The following is a 21,682-nucleotide window of genomic DNA, read 5'->3' as shown; positions in this document are numbered from 1 at the left end:
AAACAGATACAATTACATTTTGTGATAATTCACATAGTAACGTGTTTGTTTTGAACATGGCACGGAAGTGATTATTTGACATTCCTGGTGCAATGAACAACTCTTGATTTGATGTGTTCAGTTGCACGTAATAGCTTGATAACTACAGCATAACAGTAAGTCACCCAGGAGGAAAGCCAAGTCTTAAATCATCTGGCGACAGAAGAGTGTTTCTCAATGGTGCTTGCAGCAAAGGTTGGTCTTATTTGATGTTCCGTGATTCTAGCTGGCAGCTACAGCATGGTGTTCCCACTTAAATGTGTGGTAATTACAGAAGAAGAAAGACAGGGACAGAACAGTTTTGGCAGTTTCTTTTTCTAGATGATACGACTCTGTCAAAGCCTTGTCACATAAATGCATGAGTGAACACGCAAGCTCACAAACAACAAAGCAACAGTTAGAAGCACTTGACGTGAAAAAAAAAACATAAATACTAATCTAATCTAATAAACACAAAACAACAAGCAAAAAGAGCACAGGATGATCACAGTACATTAAATATTGTATTTTGGTTTGCTTATTTAACAAAAAAAAAATTCAGAAAAAGTTATTTCACATAATTTATATACAAAATTATCAATTGATTAATTGGAGGAAAAAAAGTCAATAGCACTTAGAAAAAGATAAGAATAAATTTTCAGCTCTTCTTCAGACAGCTTTCAAGCACGCACACCCAGACTAGCCCTAGAGGTTAGCTGGATAATATTAATAACTCTCGATTACAGCTGACCTGATAGGATTTCATCATCCATAGAGCACACGCCTGAGCTGTGTGCTCACAGTGACACACATGAACACATGGTGGACATGTTATGCCTTGTATTAATGGCGGCTGCATTCTAGATTCAAAGAGGCAACGTGTTCCTGAGAAAATTAAACTTAACTATCTCTCTCATTCAAATGCCAATTTTAATGGGAATATTTTCACCTTACTCGTGGGTTCCCCTGGTAATTTTGTTTATGTCCCTTAGAGAGGTGAAAATGAAAAACTCAATACTTTGTTTAGGACGAGTTGATCACCGTAAGTGGCATTCTGAAAGAGACTGCCGAGATTCAAGCCGGCTCTCTACGCTACGATCATCTGACGCCATTTCAAGCTTGTCTGCCTCATTCTTTGCCCCAGAAATAGGGGCATGCGTGGTGTTAGGTGTTAAGGGCTTGTGGCTAGCATCTGTCGTTGCTGGCTTGTGATGCGATGCAAAGAGGCAATGTGATCGCAGCAGCGAGATGGAGAGGGAGAGAGAGAGACAGAGAGAGAGAGATTGAAGTGTGAGTGTGTGTGTGTACATGGAAAGATCAACAGCTGGTGGTTTGGATCTGGAGAAATGACTGGCATGTAGTAGTAACCCAGGAAAGGAACACTACTGCTGCTGTTGCTGCTCCGTGTGTGCATGTATGTTTGCATGTGTGTGTATACTCGTTTTTTTGTTCCTGTATTAACACTGACCTTGTCAGGACCAGTAAGACCCCATGGGACCAAAGCTCAGTCCTAATGAGGTCCTGGTATGGGTTAGTGCTAAGATGTAAACTGTGGTTAAGGTTAAGGTTAGGCATGAATTGCTCATGGTTAAGGTTGGGGGTAGATGTCAAAAATGAATGGATATTAATGCAGTTTCCTAAATGAGTAATTGGGCAAACTTTTTGAATAAAAAAAAAAAAGGTCCTAGGTACATCAAGATGTGTTGTGGACTGTGTTGTGCCACTTGAAAAGTGCTAATGATTTATTAATATAAGACAGACATGTCGAAATGTATGTTGGCACCAGCAATAAAGTACAAAATAAGGAGAACTGAAATATCTCCTCCATTGAGAAAAAAATGCAGGCTTGAAGTGTGTGTGTGTGTGTGTGTGTGTGTGTGTGTGTGTGTGTGTGTGTGTGTGTGTGTGTGTGTGTGTGAAATAGCAGGACTCAGATTTATATGTTGCAATTTCAATGCAAGATTTGAAACTCCCTACAAGGCCACGACCCAGAGGCACCTTTCCAGGCCATACTGAGATGACGAGCGGGAAGTGGGAAAAGACTGAAAAGCACTTTTAACGTTTAATTAAAAAGAATTAGAGTCAAGTTCACTGTCTATGCAAAAGCTTTGTTGGGAACAAGAAAGTCACAATAATTCATTGAAAATGATCAGGAACCGGACGTCTGTCTTCAACGTATGAATTGTCTTCAGTCCTACACAGTGAGATCCTGTCTCCTATTTAGCATTCAACTTGTGCTTGAAAGAATCTTACACATGAGAAGCAGGCAGCCAGGCCAGCAACACCAGTTGGTACTAGTGAACTTCCACATGACCTCCTGACCCCCCCCCAACCTCCTTGAAGTAAAATATGCCCGTGTTCTTTGCTACGAGATGGTAAACCACAGCCACCAAAGTCCTGCCGCACCCACAACCTGCTCTGATAACAGATTAGCACTGGCTCAATTTACACAGATTTTACATTTTAATTGATTAATGCGCGACAGACACAAAAAGGAAAAAGCGGTGACACACACATAGAAGACACCGACGAAGATGTGAAGACAGTTTGTGGTGATAAGAGCGGACGACGGTGTCGGGGGGCTGTAAACAAAATCACATGATCCAGCAGCAGAGTTAATAGGTCACTTCTTGCCTCTGTCTGCTGCACTCCGTAGACAATTGTCTGGATTTTACCCGCTCATGTCTGAAAACAGCTTTAGTCACACTAGTTTTTCTAATGACAACCTCACACACAATATGCTGACACACGATACTTGGCAAACGAAGACGAGGAATGAATTCAAAATATGATGTGGTTACGTGTATTTAAAAAAAACAATGCTCCAATTGGCACGAGTTTCCAAGACAGTTTAACTGTTGCCCTCAGGTGAACTTCCTTGACTGTCCTTGATTAACTTTAGTGCATTAACAGAGTGTCATCCATATTTAAAAGCAGCAGTCGTAGTGTGAGTGTTTAAATACGACAAGCCATTCAGGGCTGCTGAACAAGGTGTTTGCTTACATAATATATCTCCCACAGTTATGCACTGATGACACAATCCTTCTTGATTATTTATCTAGTCTTGTATCTATCCATCTATCTATCTATCCATCAACAACAACAACAACAACAACAACAACAACAACAACAACAACAACAGGGGGTATCGAGCCATGCACATTGGGAGCAGATGAGTTTGGTTTTATTTGTCTAAGTTTTCAGGTGTATGTCTCTTGGTTTACTGCCTCAGTCTTTATGTGTGCGATGGACGACAAAACTCACTGTTCCAGCAGCTGATCATATCTGGACTGAGCGTCTCTCTCAGCTGCCACCGCTCTGTCTTTCTCCAGCACAGCGTTGTCTCTGGCCTCTCGCAGGTTCCTGGTCAAAATAAACACAGACAGTTAAAAGATGGTTGTTCTGTTATGTGGTAAATAATACAAAGTTATGTTCCCGTTGTTTTGATAATACTCTGATGTATCTGTGGTGGTCGCTCTTCCTCCTCTTAAATATTTGCATGTGCATGAAATAATTCAGTTGACTGTCTGTTGTACTGTAGATGTTATCTTGACTAATTTTGATGTCACTTCCCTATCACACGGCTACAGTTTGTAAATACAAAAAGGAAAATCACTTCATCTCTTCAACTTCCTGTAAAGTATGGACAACATCACAAGCTACACAATGAACATCATGAAATTAGTTCTGAAAATTCATGAGCACTTTATTTTTAATATTGCTTCTTATCCAAATGTGTAAGCTCCTCTGGTTTAAATGGCTCCTCTGGTCTTTTCCTCTTTTTTTCCCCCAACATACAGTTAGTTAAGAGTTAGATTTAATAGAATAATAATAAGAAGAAGATACCTGTTTTCCCTCTCGTACATCTCCCTGGAGGTTCTCTGCAGGTTGTCTATCTCCTGACTTGTTTTCAGTCTGATGTTCTCCAACTCCTCTCTTAACTTGTTCTCGTACTCAGACTTATAGTGGTCTCTGTGGTGGACAAAGGAGGAAAGAATAAAGATGAACAGAGGTATGGAAAGTGCTGCAGGCAGATGAAACGATCACTGTTAACATTAGTTTATCAGGAGACATGATATTTCTGGAGCAGCTTTAGTTGCTTGTATTAAAAAGACTAGAATACTGGTGATAGTGACAAACTGCAGAACCTAACCTGGATGCTACGTATTTCTCGTAGGTGTTCTCCCTGGCATTCTTTGTGTCTTCCAATTGTACCTGGACAACAGAAACAAGAAGTGAAAGCATGTTAGAGGACTCCTTCCTACTACTGAACGCCTTTGATGTTAGATAAGCCTCCTGATGAATCTACTGTATGGACCTGCAGCCTCTCCAGCCGGTCCTCTTCATGTGCACATCGAACACTCAGCTCCAGGTTCTGCCTGTGGAGGTACTCCTTGTCTTTCTGTAGCAGAGTCACCGACTGCTGCAATGCTGCCACCTGGAGGCCATGATGAGCAGAATGAAAAACAACGACAGTACACCTGAAGAGGCTATAATGAGTAAAGTGAGGACATAATACAATAGGAGTGTGTGTAGGTAGGTGTGAAGCACCTCTTTGCTGAGTGTATCCCTGTCCCTGGTCAGTGCAGTGTGACTCAGGTCCAGAGTCTCAAATCTTCTCTTTAACTCCTTCAGTTCGGTTTCGAAGTGGTCACGGTCTCTGTAGAAATTAAACAATATCCAGGATTTGAATATAGTGGGAAAATAGAATTAATTATATTCCACTCATTGTGTTCCTTAACAATTGATTAAATATTATGTATGTTTGACCTCCTTTAACTACTCAATTAATTCACTTATTTTGTTCTGATCTACAGAAACACACACACACACACACACACCGTTTGATATTTGGATAGTTCTCTCGGCGGTAGTCCCCTTCATGGATCTGCTGTTTGGTATCGGCCAGTTCCAGGGTCACTCTCTGGCTCCTCAACTCCAGCTCAGCACGTAGCCGCCGTTCCTCCTCGTAGCTCTACAGATACATATACAAAATACATAGAGGGTTCATGTTATGAGGTATAAGCTATAACTTCAAAACATGTTATGTTATCATGTCATGAGGAAGAATGACAGACTGCAGCACACAGGTGCAGTACATGCTTTTGTATATGTGGTACCTCCATCAAAGCCTTCATCTGGGTCCTGTGTCTGTCCGCCTCTTCAGTCAAACTGCCGTTCTTAGCACTGAGCTCAGCCAGCTGAGTCCTCATAGGAGTCACCACCTCATAGAAACGCACCTAAATATGAACAAAAAGTCATAAAAGCTTCCACAAGGACTGCATCATATCTTGTGTCTCTGTGGGCAAAGAGATCAGGGAGATCACCCTTATACTTACAGCGACGTATTCCTGAATGGACATTTTGTCCTCTGGGAGGTCACGGAGCTCCTGGAATCTGTCCTGAGAGATGTCCAGATCCCTGAGTGACCTCCGCAGCTCTCCAGCCTTTTCACACAGCTGCCGGTTGGTCTCCTCGAGCTGCTGCTGCCTGAGCAGGATGGCGTCCATCTCCTGCTTACGCAGAGTCTGCTGCTTCCTGGTGAGGACAGTTCATATTTGTGATTCATAACAAACGAATGGGATAGAGAGGGGATGGGCTGATGTATATGTTGTAATCACCTGTAATTAATTGGATTTCAGTCCAAAAAAATTCTAATCTATTTCCATATTTTTTCATTATTCTTTTAAATTTATGTGCAATTCCAACCTTTTCAAAACCTGCAAATAAAGTTTTATATTTCCCACATTTAACAGAGCTGCCATTAACCCTGACATGATAATAGGACGACAAAAGAAAAACCACATCAAGCATCTGCAAGACGCGCGTTTGGCTCCTTTATTATCACGAAGTAAATTATAATTAACATTTTACAAACAAAACAAGTAGTTACAGCTGTATGCTGCAGACAAATGACCTTAAATTTTTGATATTTCATAGATTATACTAAATCTAAAAACAACTATTTATAAATCGACTATGGCAATTGCATCCCAGTTCTCCCACAGTGCATGAAAGTGAAACCTTTCTCACCTGTTCTCCTCCTGAGCCAGTTTCAGCTGAGTGTCCAGCCTCAGGGTCAACACTTGTTTCTGATGGAGAGCATCATTCAGCCTCTCCTCCAACTCATCCACCTGAAACACACATGCAGCAGAGATCAGGTCCTATCCTCTACACGAGAGGCACATGAACCCGGTTCCTCAGACTGTGCAGCATCCCTCTACCTTGCACATGTGGTCGGCCTTCATGTTGTCTACGATGAGGCTCTTCTGGGAGAGCTCGATCCTCAGCAGCTGGACGTTGTGCAGCAGCTCCCTCCTCTCGATCTGCTGGCGGGTCACCTTCTGGGAGCCGCCCCGCTGCTCGTCGGACGAGGACACGTCCTCGGTGGTGGGCACCGTGGTCTCCAGGCTGATGTCCTCCGACTCCAGGTCCAGGGAGCTGGAGACGTTGACGGCTGTCGGCTTCAGCTGGTGCTTCTTGGGAGGCATCTTGGGAGGTTTTTTTTGGGGGGGGATTATGTGTCGTTCCTTGAAACTAACGTTACCGACAGAGGCGAGTTTGTCGGTTTATTGTAGCGACAGATGAGAAAGTGAATTCACAAACGTCTCGATATGAGAAACTTTAACGTTAGTTCACATCGAGGAGGAACGACAACAAACGACCGAGCAACAATATGGCTGCCTCCTTCGTTCGGAACAGACCACACACTGACTCTAGCGTGAAGAAAACAAAACATACACAGCCTCAAACATTATTACCGCTGCACCTCGGAGCTGACAAACGTCCACGGCGACTGTTTTGATTTTCAAGGGTCCCGCTCCCAGCCGCCTGATAACCGCCATGGGTTCGAGTGCGGTGGCGGCTTTGACTAAAGCGCCCCCTGTGGTCATTTGACTGAACATCAACTCATCCAATGCACATTACACGGGGCAGTCGTGCAGTACTCCCTCCCAAACACAGGGGCGCTGTTTGATAAAGTACCTCTCATGGAACCGGCCAACCAAGCCCCTGTTCTGTCTGTTTTCATTGAGCAAGAATTAGACGGTCAACCAAAACTTAAACACATATTTTAAAATGGTTTATTATCACCACAGAATATTATCTTTGAGTAACACTTACAAACTTTAATTCTAAAAAGGATTAAAACTGACTTAAAAGGAGCACGTTTAATGTATTTTCATATACATTAAAGGTTTTCCTAAACTCTGGGGAAGGTTTTGTTCGGCCCACTCACTCGGTTTACACATGGACAGTTAGCTAGCTGCTCGCTTGTGGTGGAGCTAAAAACATCGGGATTCGACCTGTTGAGCCTCGGATCTTCATCATGCTGAAGTCTAAAACCTTCGTGAGGAAGACGCGGTCGGGCGGCGTGGTGAAGATCGTGCGGGAGCATTATTTGAGGGATGATATTTGGTGCGGGAGCGAAGCTTGTACCGAATGCAAACAGGAGTCCACGGTGCTGCAGACAGACGCGTGTTTGGAGAGCAACCTGTGCTCGTATCCACATTATCTGATCCCTGACACCAACGTGGTGCTGCACCAGGTAAAAAAAGTTTTACATTTTCTCTGAATATTTCATTTTATATTTGTCCTTAAAGTGGAGCTAACTGAAGATTTGCAGACATCCTGGCATGTTCCTCTCAATTTATGTTGACAATACAACATAGTACATCATTCGTGATGATACCAAAGAGCCATAATGAAATCGGCGTTACCAAACCTAAAGATGTTTGTGTATGAATGAATATTACTTCTTATAAAATAAGATAATCCTTTATTTAACAGTGGGGGAAATTTGCCATGTTACAGTAGCAAGAGGTCAGTCAAAATCAGTAAAGTAGTAAGTAGAGATATTTATAAATGTAAGGAGATATAAATAAATGTGGAATAAAAAGTAATATATACAGTGTAAACAGAATATGTACAGTGCGAACATATGTACTGGTTATTATAATGTTTCCCTTTACGCTTCTCTGACTGCAATACTAGTTAACATACTAAATGCACTGGAGGTCTAACCTAAATTTAGGTTAAAACAATAAAATATGTACGTTCACATGTGAATAGGTCTGATTTATTCTTTCACATTTTGTTTACATGTATTTTCCTTGTCCTGCAGATTGACGTGTTGGAGGATCCTGTGATTCGCAACGTGATCGTCCTTCAGACCGTGCTGCAGGAGGTTCGACACCGCAGCGCGCCGGTCTATAAACGCCTGAAGGACATCATACACGAGAAGGAGAAAAACGTCTACACATTTACCAACGAACACCACAGGTACAAAGACACCACTGATGGATTTCACTGACAATCATCTTCATTGTATGATAGTAATGACCGTTGCACCTAAAGGAACCACTCCTGTGCTCCCTCGCAGAAAGATCTCCTTATTAGACGTCACCTCTGATATACTTGTTACCCAAATAGATTTATTCTTTTGTTTTTCTTCCCTTCAGAGAAACTTTTATTGAACGGGAACCGGGTGAGAGCGCCAACGACCGTAACGACCGGGCAATCCGCGTGGCAGCCAAGTGGTACAGCCAGCACTTGAAGAAGTTGGAGTCTGACATGGACGGGCTCAAGGTGGTCCTCCTCACCAATGACCAAGACAACAAGCGGAAGGCAGAGGAGAGCGGCCTGCTGGCGTACAAATGTAATTTGTTACAGAACAGTTCAGAGCATCAATATACAAACCTTGAAACTTACAAACATTGTAACGTGACTTGCAGACACAGGGTTACCATTCACACTCTGATTTCAAACAGCATCAGTTGTATTTAAACATTTTTGACAAGTATTTATTTATTCATCTTTCAGGTGAAGAGTACATCAAGAGTCTGATAGCAAACCCTGAGCTTGTGGATCGTCTAGCATTGTCCAATGATGACAAGGTAAACGCACACAACTTTAAGTCATTGAAATATAGAGATAAATCTATTTCAGGTTTATGGCACAGGAGATATTGGTATTGTATCTGTATCTCCTGTTTACACATCTGCCTTTTCTTTTTACCCAAACTCTTATGTGACATCTCTTTTCGTTTCCCCCCCGCAGAATGAAATCACTAATAGTAGGGTGATATTCCCAGAGCACCTCCCTCTGTCAAGGATCCAAGCAGGAATTAAGAGTGGTGCCTTCCTCCAGGGTACCTTCAGAGCCAGCAGAGACAACTACCTGGAAGCCACAGTCTTTGTCCAGGGAGAGGGGGATGACAGCACAGAGGTGTGTGTGTGTAAATTTGAGGATCTCCTAGACCTCATCAGGGTTTGGAGGATAACTTGTCATTTTGTGTTGAGACATTAGTTTGAAGGAAGAGGATTCACTATAATCACAGTACAGTGCATGCACATAATTAAAGTTCTGTACTGTCTGTGCTGCCAGGTTCTTCTTCAGGGTCTTCAGCACCTCAACAGAGCAGTGTACCAAGATGTGGTAGCTGTGCAGCTCCTGCCCCGAGATCAGTGGGTGGCGCCCTCGTCAGTCGTGCTACAGGATGAAGGTGCAGCAAAGGATGATGATGCTGAAGAAGAGGAGGAGGAGAAAGCTGTGAGTTTTGATTTAATGGAAGGGCAATTAGACTGGTTTTGTTTATTTTCAAGGGATATATTTGCTAGAAGTATACAGCATGTGTGACGATACGCAAAAAAGAGAACCAGTATTTTTTAAATGCTTTACTCTGCATCCCAGATGAGCTCTTTGAGGCTATTTTAATGATGTTCATGTTTCCATGTGTCTGAGCAGTTGAGGATATCTGTCGCTGAAGCAGCCAGGAAACCCACAGGGAAAGTGGTGGGCATCATCAAAAGGAACTGGAGGCCATTCTGTGGCATGCTCAATGTCTCCCATATTAAAGAGGTTTGTTTTTGCTTGTTGCTAGATTTGAAGCTGTCATTGATTTGTATGTTTCGCTCATTTCTGTCCCCTCTTTCCTTAAGAAACTGCCATCACTGTTGTTTTGATGTCGATCTGTGAGATGAGGCACATAGTAGATAAAGACATGAATTAATGTCATGTAGTTTGCATATCTGCTCAACAAATTCCCCTTTGAGATTGTAAAGATTGTAAAAATTATCTCTGCATACCATATGTATGTACAAGTGGTCCAGGACTTCCATGTCTCTTACCCTCAGCACTAACCTTTTCTTTTCTTTTTCATACAGTCAACCCGTCACCTTTTCACCCCGGCAGACCGCCGCATCCCACGTGTTCGCATTGAAACACGTCAGGCGTCCACACTGGCGGGCCACAGGATACTGGTGGCCATCGATGGCTGGCCCAAAGACTCCAGATATCCAAATGTGAGTTGAAACCTCTTCAGAACTTTTAGATATCCAACTGTGAGTAGTTTCCAAAGTTTGACAGGAATTTGAAATGCTCATGTTATATTGCTCACATGAAGCCACACTTCTCTATGTGATAAAATGCACAACAATAAGACAAATGCAGAGAAATATTTTCCCCTCTTTTTTAGGGTCACTTTGTGCGCAGCCTGGGCAGTGCAGGGGACAAGGACACGGAGCAGGAGGTGTTGCTACTGGAGCATGACGTCCCCCACCAGGACTTCTCTCAGGCTGTGCTCAGTTTCCTTCCCAAGATGCCGTGGGCCATCACACCAGAGGTAAGAACTCTATTCCCAGTTTTGTCAAGCATTTATCCGTGAGGCTATCAGCCTATACTTTGAAAGCACATACAGTATGTATAGGTCAGTGTGTAAACAGTAAATGAATGTGGATGTGTGGTACAGGACATGGGGAAGAGGGAGGACCTGAGGAATCTGACGGTGTGCAGCGTGGATCCTCCAGGATGTACAGATATAGACGATGCCCTGCATTGCAGAGAGCTGGAAAATGGAAACCTTGAGGTACAAAACCTCTGAACATGCACGACTAATAAAAATCATACATTTTTTTGTGTTTACATTTAAACTGAGTTTCCTGGGATTATTTGTTTGCTGTAGGTGGGGGTCCACATCGCTGACGTCAGTCACTTCATCAGACCTGGTAACGCTATGGACAAAGAGGCCGCCAACCGTGGCACCACCGTGTACCTGTGTGGGAAGGTGCGGAGACACATACACACCCAACTGATTCCTAATGTTAACTGGGCATCAGAATTTAACCCTCACGACTAATGTTAAACTTATTGTCTAAAGGTTTTACAACAGATCATAAAGCCATAAGCTGTTAGCTCAATAAATATTATGATTTATATATTTGGCAAAATCTTCCTACCATTACAGTTTTCTTACAAGAAGTCTGAAAAAGATGTTTGGGTTGTGTTGACATTTTGGATGTTGTTGCTTTCAGAACATTGTCAATTTTAAATCTTTTTTAAAAATCTTAAAGGAAATGTGTTTGATGTTGTGTCCAACAGAGGATAGACATGGTCCCTGAGATGCTCAGCTCCAATCTCTGTTCACTGCGCTCCAACGTGGAGAGGTGAGGACTGAAGACTTGTAGTTTTAAAGTCAAACTGCTGTTTTTGCCGTTGAATGTTTTGTGTGTCTCATTCTGCTCACTTGTCTTTCACAAGGCTCGCGTTCTCGTGTATCTGGGAGATGAACCACAAGGCTGAAATTCTGAAGACACGGTTCACAAAAAGTGTCATTAACTCCAAGGTACAGTGCAAAGACCCAGTTACACAACCAGAGACAATATCAGACTATAATAAAATGTGCATTTGTAAGCATGTGTTGCTGTCCAGGTGATATTGTTATGCCATCCTAATTTGTCTTTATCTCCCCTTCTCTCTTACGACCTGGTCCAGGCATCTCTGACCTACGCTGAGGCCCAGATGAGAATTGATGACACCAGCAAGAATGACGATACGACCGAGAGCCTTCGGGGTCTCAACAAACTCGCCAAAATCCTCAAGAGGCACAGGATCGAGAAAGGGTAGGGACAACGGGTTAGGACACGTACAAGCAGAAGAATAGACAGTAAAATATGGGATGGTACGGTCAGAAAATGCTATTGGCTTTTGTGTTATGCCTTAAATGAGGACTTAAAATACAAATCAAAAGGATTTGGAAAACCAGCTATGAGATACATTATGAGGAAAGAAGCAGCAAACACAGTTTATGTCATGATGATTCCAATAACTGCTAAATATTTAAACTGGCTGTATTTAAGATGAGTTGCCTTTTGATGTCCTTCAGGGCATTGACGCTGTCGTCCTTAGAGGTCCGCTTCCACATCGACAGTGAAACCCACGACCCCATTGACCTCCAGACCAAAGAACTCATGTAGGTACCTTGGAAAAGGAAGAATCCTTTTTGTTTTTTCAGTGTGCCTCTTGGTGTCATGCTGTGTTTTGGACTTGTATGTAAGGAAACTTGTTTCTTGGTTATTAGGGAGACAAACTCCATGGTGGAGGAGTTCATGTTGCTGGCCAATATTTCAGTCGCCCAGAAGATTTATGATGAATTTTCAGAGTGCGCTCTGTTGAGGAAACATCCAGCGCCGCCTCCGTCCAACTACGACGTCCTGCTCAAGGCTGCAAAGTCCAAGGTGAGTGAAGACAGATGGTCCTGCAGGACAAGTGTCGGTTTTCACGTTATATGCTAATTTGTTCAGATAATGTCTAAAGTTGAAAAAATAGATTTAAGAGGGAATTAACTTTTATCAAATAGTTTCACTGATAATAATGTTGCATGATGCTCTGCAGCTGAACAATAGAAAATAATTTACAGGCACAAAAGCAAAGAACCCTGTAAATCAGTGGTTTCTAACCTGCGGGCTGACAATGCTCTTGCCTTCTTACCTAAATATAATTCAAGGAGTTTGAAGATTCTTAGTCATCCAGGTCTTTTCATTTTAATTTGACAAACATTTTTTTTCCTTCTCTTTTCAGGATGTGGAGATCCACACGGATTCAGCCAAGGCGCTGGCTGACTCTCTTGACGGGGCCAAAGTGGACGGCTTCCCATACTTCAACACGCTACTGCGCATCTTGGCCACTCGCTGCATGATGCAGGCCGTCTATTTCTGTTCTGGCATGGACAGCGACTTCCACCACTACGGCCTTGCTTCACCCATCTACACACACTTCACATCACCTATCAGGAGGTATGATATCAGATAGGTTACTATACTCTACAAATCACAGAAATGTGCACAATTGCCAACTAACCATAGTTCGGTCAAACCTACGTATGTCAATCATATTCTTCCATCTACCCTCCCCACACAGATATGCAGATATAATAGTTCACCGCCTGCTGGCAGTGGCCATAGGAGCAGACAGCACCTACCCAGATTTGATGGACAAACACAAGCAGTCAGCCCTCTGCAACAACCTCAACTACAGACACAAGATGTCTCAGTATGCTCAGAGGTCGTCTGTGGCCTTCCACACACAGGTAAACACTGGTTTGAGGAAAGATAGAAAATACAACATAACACAACACTGCACAATTCATGCTTTTAACACAAATGATGTCTTTGCAGTTGTTCTTCAAGAGTCGAGGCATTCTTAACGAAGAGGGATATGTTCTGTTCGTGAGGAAAAACGCGATCATTGTACTCATCCCTAAGTTTGGCCTGGAAGGAACAGTCTTCTTTGACGGCAAAGACAAAACCGCCCCGAAGCTTGTTTTTGATGAAGAGGTATAAACACTTAATTAAATTCATTTCATTTTATTGGACCTAATGAAAATATTCAATTGAGTTTTTATTACGTAATTGTTTCATACTCTACACAGTGTTTAAAGGGTCTCTTCTTTTAATGTGTTCAGGGCCCCTCTCTGACCATAGAGCAGCACACCTTCCACATATTTGACAAAGTGAAGGTCACCATCAGCCTGGACGAATCCAATGTTCAGCACCAGAAGATCCGCATGTCTCTGATCGAACCTGTGGTAAGGACTGACTGAAGTGGACAGGGCTTTTATCACTATCTTTTTATATCTTTAATTTTAGCTAGAGGAACATTCTCTTCCCCCAGTTTTTGCTCTTCAGCAGATAATTTGCAGTACATACAATTTTTTAACAAGTTCTCTGTCTGTATTTCAGATCCCTGGTGTGAGTGTTCCAGCCCCTGTTGTTGAACCACGGCCCAAGAAACCAAAACTGGAACAGTGACAGAAAAATTCTCAAGAACACCAGATCAAGAATTCCTACATGTCTATAAAAGAGTCTCCTTGGGCTCTTTGATGCAGTGGCGTAAATAACTGTTTTAAGCAAATAATCAATTTTTTTTTTTAAATTGTCTTTTTTATGATTTAGACAAAGACAAGTCATAAATGCACTATAACTTGTCATGCAACAGCAAAGTAGACAACTGAATCATTAAAGTGCATTTTTTAAACCCGTTTGTGTATTTTGTCATGAACCTAATAACTTGAAGTTCTTATACCATGTGTTTTGTAACACTGACAGAACAGTCATGTTTGTCCATAGCCTCACTTGTTACAGAGTTAATGTCTAAAATTCTCTCCCACTTTAACTCCTTTAAATTGTGACCTATCAAAGTTTTTAAAACCCAATTAAGTATTTTCACTTACATTTTAGTCAAATTAATTTGATCAGAATTTTGAACCACAATTATGAAATGTGTGTTAACCTGGAGTGACAATATCATTGGATTATTATTATTAGGAACTCATAGTGGAATATTAGGATTTATATCTGGAGCATTAAGTAAAACAATCGCATTTCAGAATCAACCAGTGCAAAAACAAATAGAGTTCACGTCAGACAAAGAATTCAAGTTATTTTAATGTGACAATGATCCAGCCCATTCTCAAAGTATATAGGAAAATGGCAAACAATTGGCTCAGTCAGCTTTTAATTCATAAGTGGCATCATTCAGTGCATCTTACTTTGGAATAAATACTCTAACAATCCAAGTAAGATCCAAAAGTATCCTGAATTATAACAATTCTTACACATTCCGTAAAAGAAAAAAGCTTTTGTCATATAAAACATCATGATTAACAGTTTTATAAAAACATACAGTACAAATCTGACGTCATCTGAAAGTCAGGTTCTAACACTGATCACGTCAGCACCAAAGAAAATTGAAATGATGGCTTAAGCATCAATACAGCATTCAAGTTGGATAATGAGCAAGTTCGATACAGAATTGACTTTTTTCCTCACCCTTTATCTCACCCAGTTACTGGGTTTTATTTTGTAATATAGATTTTAAGTCATCTCCCTTCTAACTTGTGATAAAATACACTGATAAAGCATTAACTTCCATAGAGGCACCTTAAAAAAAGCTAATCAAAACCTTAGAAGAACCAACAACCCCTTTAAATCTGTTCATAAATCATGTAACTACGATTTGACCCCCATGCACCCAAATTTAACCGATTAAACATAAATGCCTGGAACATAGTGTAAACTTGTATTTGATTGCAAAATCATCATCTTTGAAGAAGTGTCCCTTTGAAATGCACATCGATCAGAGGTCTCAGTGGTGGGGATAAAATGCCTTGGGAAAGAAGAAAACTTGTTTTAGTCAAATGAAAATAATGTATTTTTCAGCATGTACAATAAGGGCCAGGTAATAAAAGAATAACTATCGAAATAGAAATGTCATCAGTAGCAATATAACAAAAGTCCAATATATATATGGATATAATGCTTGTGCATTATATAAGCACAACACATAATCAATCTGCCCCAGATCCTTAAGATGTTCTGTTTTTAAAAAGTCTGTAAGATACTTAAATGAAGAGCTGATATTACATTAGGTCTAAAGACACAAGCTCAAAGTTCCTCAACCCTGTGTACGTTTATAAAATGTCAAATGTACCTTCATTTTAGTGTGTCTGCTGAGTTGGAAGGCTTCCTCTGCCAGGTTTGAACTGAAGGACTCTTTGCTGTGACAGTCTGAGCTGAGGCCATCGATCAGACTGGCAGTGCCTGCTGAGGTAGTGTTGTACCCACTGTCCACCTAAATAACCCCCCAAAAAAATCAATTAGACAATGTAAAGTGACCAAGACCAATACAGACATTCATATGAGAGTACGGTACACATATAGCGTGGCATAGGTCGCAGTGGATGACACTCGTCAGACTAACCTGCATGCTGGAATCGTAGCGTATACTGCTTCCCTCTGCCAGAGATACAAACATGTGAGAGCTTTCTGTTACTGATACATTGCCCATGTGAGAGCTGGTCAGCTGTCCCAAAAGCCCCCCAGCTTCCTCCTCGTCCTCCAGTCTCCCTTCTATCCCAGGCTCCTTGCCCTCCTCCATTTTCACAGGTTCCATAGGATCCAGGATAATCCCCTCACTGGCAGCGGGGTGAGATTCCTGAGCCAGGGGCGAAGATGGATCAAGCTCCATAGATGGGAGAGCAAAGGAGGAGGAGGGGAGTAGGTCCTCAGCCTCATGATAGTCTAAGAGCTTAGGGTTGAGGATGGGGGAGATGAGAGGAGGGGAAGCCCAGCAGCGGACTCTGGGCCTGGGCCTAGTTCTGACATTGTGCTGGGGCTCAGAGTGACAGCGGGGGTGGTGTGGAGAGCAGTTTTGAATGGGAGAGCAACCCTCAACAAATGGACTCTCATTGCAGGAGGTGAGGTGTACATCCAGGGGAGTGTTGAGGGGAGTCAAGTTGGTCGGCAGCTTCCTCTCAGCTTAAAAAGATCACAGATTAAGGTTGAAGAGAAAATTAGTTTACAGAAAGAGTCTCTTTGGAGGGAAAAATGACTTTGAATCAGCAAAAATTGGAATAAGTTACAAAACAAATGGTCTACCTGAGCCTATGGGTGAGCGTTCAATATGTGCAACAATAGGAGAAATTGTGGGGGAGACAAGGCCGGCAGGAGACGACCTATCAGGGAACATGGGACTGGTGATGCTGCCAAGGCTGCAGTCCCGGAAGCATCCATGTTGGATGGGGCTGGACGAGAACTGGCCCTAAAGTCAAAACAATGACATGTATGAATGCAATGAATGGTTCTATCGAGGTATTAAGAAAACAATACTACTCATCTTATAGTAAAACAAAATGTTACTTAAAACCTGTTTTGCTTTGACACAATGTACCAAGTATATGGTTAATAAATCATTACGTGAATCCAATACACTACACTCACCGTAGAGGGAGTCGGAGCAGACAAACTGCAGGATAACGGGGAGGAAAATACAGATGACATGGCTTCTACTCCCTCGGTCCCTTCAATCCATCCTGCAGCCCTCTCTCGTCGGGTCAGAGAAGGCGTCTCCTCCCTGGGATGGCTTCTCTCTGGGCTTGGCGGGCCTGAGCTGTCAGAGCCGCTGTAACTGCCCCGACCATCGAGGAAGAGTTTTCGTCTCAAGGAGGAGGAACTGAGGCTCTCCTGCACAGCTTCACATGCTTCCTCGTTGCGGTAATATTCACCTGAGGAAAGGGAAGAACCAGACAGACATGACTTGATGGTAGAATATTCTGTCAAACTCCGATCTGATTGTGCTGATGTTTATTTGAGGCTTACCTAGTACTTTCTCCATATCAAACGCCAAAGGTAAAGACAGAGTTGTCTGACACGCAACTGTACAACAAACATAACAAAGAGAGATCACAAAATAATTAGAAAAGAAGAGAAGGTGAAAGTAATGCAGACAGAAATGTGACACACACATACCTGAGACTTTTTCTTGCTCTTCGGCAATCATTGCAGACGCAGAACCTACAAAGCACAAACAGAAAAAATAGCAATATGAATATGAAATGCCTAAATAAAGATAAGAGAATACAACATAAAACTCAATAACAGAAGAAGAATGTGACTTTAAAAGACTTTCAGGAGTTAAATAATAAAGATACACCACCTTTTTTAAAGAAGTGAGAGGCTTTGCGAGCGTCTGGTGCGGCCCAGGGGGAAGGCACGATGGCTCCTTTGGTGAAAAACTTTATTGGGAGACATATGACATAATTAGAAAAAGACCCTTTAAATGATTACAAATCGACTTTTCTATCATAAGATAATATATAATATAATTAACATCCCATACCTGCTCAATAGCATTCTGACGCTTTTCCTCAATGTCAGAATCCATCCTAGATGTAAAAAAAAAAAAAAAAAAGGTGTTATTTCCTCTGCAAATGTATTATCTCAAGATGTGCTTAGTAAAGTAAAGCCACTCAAAGAATTTCACTTTTGTCACAATCTCTTGCTTATCAACTACATACAGTTTTTTGGAATTTACATATTCTGTTGATTTGTTTGAAGAGAGGAGAAGTAACTCCAACACCTGCAAAAGTTTCAAGTCTACAAAAATGTACTTTTCCATTAACTATTTTTATGTTATGTTTGCAGCAGGAGTTCTATTTACTTCCTTCAGTTAACATGCATGGACGTGTGAAGTTTGGTTTTGCCTTTTGTCTGCAACTCCTGTCCTCTCTCTTCTCCCCCCCTTTACATCCTCCTCTCCCCATTTGTCTCCTCTCAACCCAACTGGTTGAAGCAGATGGCCGCCCACAGAGACCAGTTCTGCGAGATGTTTCTCCCCATTAAAAGGAGTATTTGCTCATTGTGGGGTTTCTCTATACTGTTGTGATTCGGTCATATACAACTAAAATGTAACTTAACTGTAAGCATATGACCCAAAACTACCAAAACTACTGTGTTTTCAGTACGTACCTTGTCTGGCTGAGGTAGAAAGACTGTCGCTGGATTTCCTCTGGGTCTATGTGGACTGGGAGAAGACTGGCCATTTCATCAATAGACCAGTTAAACTTGGGTGGAGTCTGGAAGGGCAGAAAGGTGAGGGAGTGAATAGACGACTACAAACAACCTTTAGCAGAGCTGCTGGACATAAAACGATGTAAAGAAGTTTGCAGAAAGGTGCGTCCCACAGCATTAGTTGTAATTCCGGTTGTGTCTTACAGCTTTACAGGACTTGGACTTGAAGACGGATGGACTTGGCACCAGGGGTCCACGGAGGTGGTGGTAGTCATTGGGACTCTCAAATGGGTTTCTAATGGAGGGTCTGCCTGGAGTCTCTGGGGTGATCTGAAGCTCAACATGGTCCCCCATCTTAGCTGGGAACAGGGAGGAGGACATTTACAGTTCACAGTCAATGAAACATAAAAACAACTGAAACTACAACCTGGATTTCGTCAGTGTGGTTTGTTGACAACATTACTTCGCATTTACTAGCTTCCTGTTTTTTGTATAAGGAGAGTGAAGCTACACACCAGTTTACCTACAGTACACACCACATTAGGTAAAAGTAAGAAAGATACATTTATATATAAGCTATATAGGTTTCGTCGTTGGTACTTACAATTGTTAAAGGACCTGGAAAAGCAGAGACACGGTTATAAAACGACCTTCATCGAGGAGCCAGCGAACAAACAGCAGCGAGAGGTTCAAACCCTGATTTCAATTTCGCCCAAAAGGATCCTTCAGCCTATGGGAACGCCACAGGAAGTCCCCGTCAGCCAATCAGAGTAGAGTCCGTGTCGTCACTTCCTCCTCCAGTTCCGCTATCGAGCTTAGCAGGCTAGGTGGCTAACTTGCTGTGAAGTTTACCTCGTTTTAATCGCTTTCTAGTATCAGGAGATGGTATCTGAACCCAATACGAGACGCTTGAAGTCGCACTGAGTTGTTTTCAATAACATTTCAGTCTTGTATCGAGTCAGAGGGATATTTAAGTCTCATTTGTTAGCCACCTTCTAGCAAGCGTCGGCTAACTATACCCCTTCAAACCATGGCAAGTGCACCCAATGCAAACCTTAACGCCGTCCGGGAGACAATGGACGGTAACTACATATTTTTATTGAATGTATCTATTAAATGAATTAAAATCCTCTTGTAAATAGCTTCCTTTGCTAACCCACAACTTATCATTGTGCCTAACTTATCAAGACATGTAGCAGAACATGTTTTCTAACCAGACACGTAATGCAAGTAGTCCTAATTTGTCCCCCACCACCACAGTGCTGCTGGAGATCTCCAGGTTGCTGAATACTGGCTTGGACCTGGAGTCTCTGTCCATATGTGTGAGGCTGTGTGAGCAGGGCATCAACCCAGAGGCCCTGTCGGCTGTCATCAAGGAGCTGCGGAAAGCGTCCGAGTCCCTCAAGGTACCAGAACTGGCTTAAGAATCACATCCCAGCTGGTTTCATCCCCTCTCTTGGGTTTTGTTTGGACTGTTGAAATAGAATCGCCTCTTTCATGTTAACTCTTCAAATATTGACTATGATCGCATGTTTTCTATGAGCACTCTTGAACTATTAAAATCAGTTCAAAACAAAATTGTGGGTAAAAATGTTTATTATTTGGGACTTGCATCTTCTGAGTGACAGCATCATGAAGGAAAAATACCAATTACTATCGATGACAACCGCTAAAAGGGAAATATCTTGTTGTCCAGGGAGTTATCATCACAGAAAGCCCCCAAATGTTCAATGTTAGCCCCTAATATTTGTGTTGGTGAAGCTTGTGTGTTTTTCACAATTATCAAACATGCAGGCGAGCTCATCCAACCATGTTTTTCCCCTCAATCTTCCAAACATATTTCCAAAGTCTTGAGCACAGATGTAACCTGCCCATAAAGCAGGGGTAGTTCTATTCTTAGAAAAGACATCATAATGATCTAAAAATAAATAATGGTTATCAGTAATATCACTACTGTATCTGTATTTTTTTTCTTTCAGGCTTCTGAAAACAGCACAAACTGAAGGTGAAAACCACAGTGTGGGACTTTTAATAGGATCATAACCTGTTCCTGGATCTGTTCTTACCAAAGCCTCTACAGCCATATCTGATTTGTATTGGCCGTCTGTCCTCTGCGCCACCACGGCAACAAACATGCATCGTGTTCTGTGCATTGACTCGTGCCTGAGTTTTTGTGTAGAGGCATCAGCCGCAGTCCTTCCGGAACATAAGCCATCTCCCAGCATGAGGGCACACACTCTGCCCCACATTTAGCCTTGCTCTGAGTTTCTTCTTCCACCATTTGTAAATTGTAAGTTCAGAGTGGTATCAGTGTTGTCATCCTGCCTTAATTTAGGATCATTATTATAATTTCTGAACTTGTGTTGCACTTTTCATGAGGAAATGTGTTTTATGATGTTTTTCTATGTCCACGTGTTAAGACTTTTTATTTTATTTTGTGTAAGCACAAAGCATTTTCAAATTCTGCTATTTCATGTTGTTGTCCATGTTGAAATATATCTAAATTGAAATGTTGCAGTCAACGGCCACCAGGTGGTGTTATCATCCTTATTCCAATCTGAGGTATAGGTCTTCAATGGGTTTTGGACTGTGTTCAAGATCCTATCGAGTTTTCATAATACTGTTGTTCAAGAACAATTAAAATATTTTATGAAAAAATTTTATTGTCTGTATTTGCCCTTTTTACAATGCAGCAATGATATTCAGTGATATTCTTAAAATCCTTTTGTCATTAGAAGCTGAATTTTATGAAGCATTTTTACAAAGAAAATTATCTTTCCAGTCACACTTGGTGAAAGGGCTAAATATACTGGTGGAATATTATACATTACAATAAAAACTGACAGGGGGGATCCCATCTACAGTCAACATGCTGTACAAAAAAAAAAGACATAAACAAGGGTCATTTATTACAGCAGGATGACCAGAAACCTTGCCCTTCTTGTTTCTGCACCCTATCTAAAAATCTAAGAGGTATACTGCAAAGTTGACAAAATAAACCCATCTTTGATCAACCAGAAATGAAGCCACTACATCACGTA

General features: G+C 41.8%; 4 protein-coding genes and 1 long non-coding RNA gene across 5 annotated transcripts in view; 3 read left to right on the top strand and 2 right to left on the bottom strand.

Moving 5' to 3' along the window:
- The window catches only part of pibf1 (progesterone immunomodulatory binding factor 1), a 16,336-nt gene extending 9,275 nt beyond the window's left edge, over window positions 1-7,061 (bottom strand). Inside the window, exons 1-10 of the mRNA XM_034609656.1 lie at window positions 6,243-7,061; window positions 6,052-6,152; window positions 5,358-5,556; window positions 5,139-5,258; window positions 4,860-4,993; window positions 4,570-4,678; window positions 4,337-4,456; window positions 4,172-4,233; window positions 3,865-3,990; window positions 3,283-3,381 (exon numbers count right to left, since the gene is read on the bottom strand). Of these exons, the coding sequence (XP_034465547.1) occupies window positions 3,283-3,381; window positions 3,865-3,990; window positions 4,172-4,233; window positions 4,337-4,456; window positions 4,570-4,678; window positions 4,860-4,993; window positions 5,139-5,258; window positions 5,358-5,556; window positions 6,052-6,152; window positions 6,243-6,509 (1,337 nt within the window). The 5' untranslated portion in view covers window positions 6,510-7,061. The remainder of the gene's footprint in view (window positions 1-3,282; window positions 3,382-3,864; window positions 3,991-4,171; window positions 4,234-4,336; window positions 4,457-4,569; window positions 4,679-4,859; window positions 4,994-5,138; window positions 5,259-5,357; window positions 5,557-6,051; window positions 6,153-6,242) is intronic.
- On the top strand, window positions 6,023-21,682 carry LOC117776012. The gene is made up of 3 exons (XR_004616368.1): window positions 6,023-6,035; window positions 6,574-6,577; window positions 21,348-21,682. It is a non-coding gene; the product is annotated as an uncharacterized LOC117776012 (long non-coding RNA).
- dis3 (DIS3 exosome endoribonuclease and 3'-5' exoribonuclease) lies at window positions 7,248-14,330 on the top strand. Its single transcript, XM_034609655.1, has 21 exons — window positions 7,248-7,564; window positions 8,141-8,298; window positions 8,478-8,674; window positions 8,839-8,912; window positions 9,076-9,243; window positions 9,403-9,567; window positions 9,763-9,876; window positions 10,182-10,319; window positions 10,493-10,639; window positions 10,766-10,882; window positions 10,979-11,080; window positions 11,395-11,459; window positions 11,554-11,638; window positions 11,788-11,915; window positions 12,179-12,265; window positions 12,374-12,530; window positions 12,874-13,088; window positions 13,213-13,381; window positions 13,470-13,628; window positions 13,757-13,879; window positions 14,034-14,330. Exons 1-21 carry the CDS (start codon window positions 7,346-7,348, stop codon window positions 14,100-14,102), a joined length of 2,856 nt encoding a protein of 951 aa, XP_034465546.1. The 5' UTR covers window positions 7,248-7,345; the 3' UTR covers window positions 14,103-14,330.
- bora (bora aurora kinase A activator) lies at window positions 14,721-19,376 on the bottom strand. The gene is made up of 12 exons (XM_034609659.1): window positions 19,246-19,376; window positions 18,846-19,000; window positions 18,600-18,706; window positions 17,971-18,016; window positions 17,788-17,866; window positions 17,601-17,645; window positions 17,451-17,507; window positions 17,073-17,356; window positions 16,731-16,893; window positions 16,054-16,610; window positions 15,784-15,924; window positions 14,721-15,459 (listed from the first exon to the last, which is right to left on the bottom strand). Exons 2-12 carry the CDS (start codon window positions 18,993-18,995, stop codon window positions 15,439-15,441), a joined length of 1,650 nt encoding a protein of 549 aa, XP_034465550.1. The 5' UTR covers window positions 18,996-19,000; window positions 19,246-19,376; the 3' UTR covers window positions 14,721-15,438.
- Window positions 19,390-21,301, top strand: mzt1 (mitotic spindle organizing protein 1). The gene is made up of 3 exons (XM_034609664.1): window positions 19,390-19,723; window positions 19,902-20,047; window positions 20,621-21,301. The coding sequence occupies exons 1-3, from the start codon at window positions 19,672-19,674 to the stop codon at window positions 20,642-20,644; spliced, it is 222 nt and encodes a 73-aa protein (XP_034465555.1). The 5' UTR covers window positions 19,390-19,671; the 3' UTR covers window positions 20,645-21,301.

Source organism: Hippoglossus hippoglossus, chromosome 15 (genome assembly GCF_009819705.1).
Source record: "Hippoglossus hippoglossus isolate fHipHip1 chromosome 15, fHipHip1.pri, whole genome shotgun sequence".
Classification (NCBI taxonomy): Eukaryota; Metazoa; Chordata; class Actinopteri; order Pleuronectiformes; family Pleuronectidae; genus Hippoglossus; species Hippoglossus hippoglossus.
Note: the sequence above shows the minus strand (reverse complement) of the source record. Positions and strands in the feature narration are given on the sequence as shown.

Bases quoted from the DNA above. Each gene is read 5' to 3' on its own strand.
- dis3 (XM_034609655.1), top strand. From the start codon at position 7,346: ATGCTGAAGTCTAAAACCTTCGTGAGGAAGACGCGGTCGGGCGGCGTG. The intron at 11,460-11,553 runs GTGAGGACTGAA...GTCTTTCACAAG, and splicing joins CTGCGCTCCAACGTGGAGAG to GCTCGCGTTCTCGTGTATCT. The intron at 13,629-13,756 runs GTATAAACACTT...TAATGTGTTCAG, and splicing joins AGCTTGTTTTTGATGAAGAG to GGCCCCTCTCTGACCATAGA.
- mzt1 (XM_034609664.1), top strand. From the start codon at position 19,672: ATGGCAAGTGCACCCAATGCAAACCTTAACGCCGTCCGGGAGACAATG. The intron at 19,724-19,901 runs GTAACTACATAT...CCACCACCACAG, and splicing joins CGTCCGGGAGACAATGGACG to TGCTGCTGGAGATCTCCAGG. The intron at 20,048-20,620 runs GTACCAGAACTG...TTTTTCTTTCAG, and splicing joins AAGCGTCCGAGTCCCTCAAG to GCTTCTGAAAACAGCACAAA.
- bora (XM_034609659.1), bottom strand. From the start codon at position 18,995: ATGGGGGACCATGTTGAGCTTCAGATCACCCCAGAGACTCCAGGCAGA. The intron at 17,357-17,450 runs GTAAGCCTCAAA...CCCTTTCCTCAG, and splicing joins TGATATGGAGAAAGTACTAG to GTGAATATTACCGCAACGAG. The intron at 15,460-15,783 runs GTACATTTGACA...TTCTTTCCCAAG, and splicing joins GCAGACACACTAAAATGAAG to GCATTTTATCCCCACCACTG.